Source organism: Acyrthosiphon pisum, unplaced genomic scaffold (genome assembly GCF_005508785.2).
Source record: "Acyrthosiphon pisum isolate AL4f unplaced genomic scaffold, pea_aphid_22Mar2018_4r6ur Scaffold_20747;HRSCAF=22014, whole genome shotgun sequence".
In the NCBI taxonomy this organism is placed as follows: domain Eukaryota; kingdom Metazoa; phylum Arthropoda; class Insecta; order Hemiptera; family Aphididae; genus Acyrthosiphon; species Acyrthosiphon pisum.
Window position 1 is genome coordinate 64697 of NW_021770139.1, and position 5328 is coordinate 70024.

Genomic DNA, 5328 nt, shown 5'->3' on the forward strand with positions numbered 1-5328 from the left:
AAAAATATTTTGTTCCGCATTTCTACGGTCCGGGACTATACTTTTTTGTTCCGTATTTATACGGTCCATAAAATACGTTCCGAGATTTTACGGCCCCTCGTCAAAGTCTTATAGTTGAAACAGAAAATGAATATTTGTTCGTCCACTTTAACATTATGGGATCCAAAACCTGTATCTTTGTTATGAATAAACCGACAATTAAAAGAAACTTCTAAAGCACGAGAACAAGGTTGGTTTAAAGGCATTTTTGATCAATCGTTGAATCCTCACTCCCGAGGTCTTACACAACGATGTCGTAGAAGAGGAGGATACAAATCATTAAAAAAAAAGAAAATTTTAAATATATAAAATATATTTTCATTATTTAGATACATATTTGAATTCTGAAATGCGATAAAAAATAAAACATTATCATAATGCCCTTATCTATTCATCTACCAATAGCATTAATAACCGTGTAGGTATGTCAGCAACTCGTGATACGCATGTCTGTGACGTAAGCACTCCTCCAACTGGTTGAGCAGTCGAGTGATAAGTGATTGTGGAGTCTTCGCAGTTCGCGGCGGCGCTGGATCAATGAGAAACGGAGAATTCCATACGTCACAGAATACGGTGGAGGGTAGATGCGCAATTTTTGCAAAACTTGTATATTGCTGATAAACCTATTTAATTTGTTATGATCCACGGTTGACGGTTGTCGCCTTGTCGGGTTGTCAGGTTGTCTCACAACAAAATTCGTCGTGGGCTGTATGAGATTGCATTAAAAATTATAGGTTTGGTCTTCGATTTTAAGGGCTCAAACTAGTTTAACGTATTTCGTAGTTTACTTAAAAGTTAATTCGGTTTACCGTAATCATTAACAACTCTATAATATTTCAACAACCTTGAAATTGTATAGGTAATCCAATAATAATAAAATAAAGACTGCGAATGCTGATGTTTGATAGTATAATAATGAAGCACTACCTACGTACTACAACTGTTGTATTCGGTGTTAATACAATAATCATGTAAATGAGTAAGAAAAATTGAAGAACTGTAATTTTTGAATTTTCGAGTAAAATAAAACAGTAAGTTATTTGCATACCATTGGTGATAAATGTAGTGTTAATTTCTTTTAAATTATAATTATGTAGATATGGCGTTAGTAGAGGGTTTTGATAATGAAGTTATTCAGTTTTTTGGTATACTATTCGTTGTTGTGCTAATCGTATTGTTATGGATTTCTACGCAAGTGCACGAAATGCAAATAGTTCGTGGTGCTGTTTTTATTTTGGAAAGGCGTACAAGAAGACAACACCATGATGCTACAAGGGCTGCACCTTTAGTTCCTAATCAATCTATTAGTAAGTTTATTATTTATTATTCTTGACTAGTACAATAATGTTGTATAAACAAAATATTCCTGAAAAAGCACTAGAAATTTTTTATTAAAATTAGGCAATCTAGTTATTTAATAAACTTATTAATTAATAGGTATACAGTGTGTTCACGCTAAGAGGTACCACTAAATATTTCGGTTCTATGACCTTGTATTGAAATGGGGTTTTCACTGAATGACAGATAATACTCAAACACACATTTTTAGATAAATTTCAAATTTTTAACACTTTCGATACGCGCATGTGCGATACAACTTACTTTTTTTTAAATGGTAACACCAATTTTTTTTACATATTTGGATAGAGTATTATTTTCTAAACAATTTATGTATAAAATTTTTTTTTCTAATTACAAAATTTACATAATATGCAATTTAACGATGAAATTTAATATTTACGAGTAATTTGTTTTTGACGAAATCTAAACTAAATTCAACTTTTCCACCTTTAAATCTCCAAGATTTAAAAAACAAAATACGACTGGCTTGTAGTAATTTGAGGGACAAACAAATAAACACTGCCACATCAACGGAATTTTTAAAACGTTTGGAATCATGTTTGGAACATCAAGGGGGAAACTTCGAACAATTTATTAGATAAAACTGTAGAACTTAATTGAAAATTAATAAATCTCGATTCCAAATTCAAAGTGTGTACATTTTAATAGTTTTCATTACATTCAAATAACTTTCATATTTCTGAAGACTGGATAAAAAAAATGTGAGTTAATTACGATAAAAAGTTTTAATTTATATCTTATCTGTGTGCAAAAAGGTATTTAACAATATTGGATACTAATTAGTAACAATAAGTTGAATTTAGTTTAGATTTCATTAAAAACAAATTACTCGTAAATATTAAATTTCATCGTTAAATTGCATATGTAAATTTTGTAATTAGAAAAAAAAATTTTATACATAAATTGTTTAGAAAATAATACTCTAACCGAATATGTAAAAAAAAATTGGTGTTACCATTTAAAAAAAAGTAAGTTGCATCGCGCATGTGCGTATCGAAAGTGTTAAAAATTTGAAATTTATCTAAAAATGTGTATTTAAGTATTATCTGTCATTCAGTGAAAACCCCATTTCAATACAAGGTCATAGAACCGAAATATTTAGTGGTACCTCTCAGCGTGAACACACTGTATGTTATTATACTTAAATTTAAAAACAAAACAAAATAATGAATAATATGTAATAAATATTTAGTTAAAGTTATTAGTTCTAATTTTTAAAAATTCTTAAAAATATTTTCATCTAAGTACTACCTAGGTACTTTAAATAATTTATGTTGTTGATTTAAGAGAAGATTTTTTTTTTTATTGCGTTAACCAATAATCTTGACTACTGCTTAGTATAATTTATTATACATGTAATAAGTTTAAAAAATAAATTATTTCAGGTGAACAATCAGCAACGGAAACTGTTCCATTAAATGATGTGATTCAAACAAATTCAACTTTAAGCAATGATAATCTTGAAAGTAAAAATGATAATCCTTTGCTACAAAAAGTGATGTGACTGAACAGTTCAATGAATCTAGTCAAAGCAATGATACCAATGATATTGAAAATGAACCACGGATATATGAAGACTCTATAAGAATACGACTTAAGTATTTATATGACAATTGTCGTTTAGTTCAAGGCAGGTTACAAGAAACTATTGGAGTTTTCAAAAGGTATTATAAAAATTGAAAAATGAATACTATCTTACAATCTTATTGTGTACTATTATTTATATTATGTTATGTTTTTTTATTTTAGGAGACATTTTACTAATGAGTTAACATCCAATAAAATTATTCGTTTGATATTTCAAGGAAAGGTATTACATGATGATGAAGCTTCACTGAGTAGTTGTGGTCTTCATGATAACTGTGTTGTACACTGCCCTATACATCAGCCACGTCCTACAGCTAATGCTCAGCAATCCCCTGATCCTGTAAACCAAGATACTGCTGAGCAACCACTGCCAAACACTATACGTCATGGTCATGGTCAACCTGGTGGTCCAGTACAACATGAATTGATCTTGGCAGTATTGTTATCTGCTTTAATCATAATAATATCATTACTTTGGTATGCCAAAATTGAGTTTTACACATTGTTCTCCTCTGTATCTGCGGATACACTGGCAATATTAACTGCAATTATTTTATTCACCACCGTTTTCACTTATTTGGCGGTCAGCGAAGAGCAACAACATCATCTACCACAATTAAGACACAATTAGTGCTATATTTGAATATTTCAAATCAAAGTAAGCACAAAACCAAATTTCAATTTATTTTAAAATATATGTAATAAGATTGTATAACTACATGGTTTCCAATTTATACAGCAAATATTTTATTTTTATTTGTTTTACCAGGACACTAAATATTATTTTTAAATAATTAAACTATTACTCTATATAAACTAGTTGAATTTTTTATACATGTTGTACATTATGTTGTTTTATTTTTTTTGTTCATTCAAAAATTATTAACATCAAATTTGTTGTGTATGAATCTTATACTATTCAACTCAAAAATGTATGTAAAAAAAAAAATTTCAAGAATTAGAAATAAAAATATTTTCTGGATTTTTAATTTAAAGCACATATTTGCATTGTAATAAATCAATCAAAATCAATAAATTAATTTTTATATAACTAAAACAAACATAACTCCTAAGAGTTATGTATTGAAATGAAAATTATATTATAATGTATATAGTATATAATATATATTACTATATTAGCTTTGTTTGAGATTTAGTTGGAATGTTTAAATTACCTAATAATAATTGTTTTTATTTTTAACTGTTATTCAATTTGTTGAATACAATTCATTAAATTAATATATCCACAAAAGTCCTAAGAAATACATTTGTTTGATGGTAGATATATTTTATTTTTTCTGATATTAGTTTTAGAAATATGTTAAACTTTATATCAATGATTTGTATTTATTTATTATGATAATATTGTAGTTAATGAAGATAGTTTATAAAAGTATTTTTAAGCACTTTAATGCATTTTATAAATAATATCATTAATATACATAAATTTGCAAAAGAGAGAATAAAAAAAAAATATTGGTTTGTTCAATTTTAGATTTAAATGGTAGATACTTATAGATACTTTATAAATAATATGTTAATTTAACAATTTCCTAAGAAAAGAAATAAATGTATAGTCTTCAAAACAAAATTGTAATTTGATTTTTTACAGTAGTATGTTTAGATTATAATTATTGGCGTTTCTAAACATAGTGTATAGTGAGTACCACTTAATGCCTTATTGTGATGATTAGTTAATATAATCAAGAAATTGCTTTCATGAGTAATGACAACATAATTGTTTATAGTCAACCCCTTAATAGATCTAATTAATTATCAATCATATTAAGATGACCCCACTTAATTGCTTTAGTACTTACAAATAAATAATAATACAAATTACAGCTCACAACCCAAACTAAATTTCTACTTATTTTAATAGGTAAGTGGTGAACATTGTTAGAACTTATCTAGATAAATTTATGAAAATTCCATTATCTATTATCTTATCTAGATTAAAATCTACTGGTCATCTATTTTTTTATCTTAGATGAAAACTTCAGTTATCTATATCAATTTATCTAGATAATTTTTATACATAGGTATTTTTTAATATTTTCGTATACAAGTATACATTTTTACATTATTGTTCAAAATCAAAAACCATAGCAATATAACGTAACAGAATAGGTATATAGAACAAATTTAAAGCAGTCACAAAGTATAAAATATATCTTGAATCTAATAGTTAATGGCTGTTGTGTTATTTCCGTTTATTAATTTAATGTTTCTGCAGGTTATTACTTATTAGTTATTTCTGATCGACCGTGGCGATGTCCCATACTCCTGGGATTACCCGTAAAAATATACGGGTCTGTTTCGTACAAGACCCGCTTGCGT

General features: G+C 27.3%; 1 protein-coding gene across 1 annotated transcript; it reads left to right on the top strand.

Moving 5' to 3' along the window:
• The first annotated feature begins 1138 nt into the window (after window positions 1-1138).
• LOC100575862 (transmembrane and ubiquitin-like domain-containing protein 1) lies at window positions 1139-3619 on the top strand. Its single transcript, XM_016808643.1, has 4 exons — window positions 1139-1346; window positions 2787-2867; window positions 3026-3065; window positions 3151-3619. The coding sequence occupies exons 1-4, from the start codon at window positions 1139-1141 to the stop codon at window positions 3617-3619; spliced, it is 798 nt and encodes a 265-aa protein (XP_016664132.1).
• The last annotated feature ends 1709 nt before the right edge of the window (window positions 3620-5328 follow it).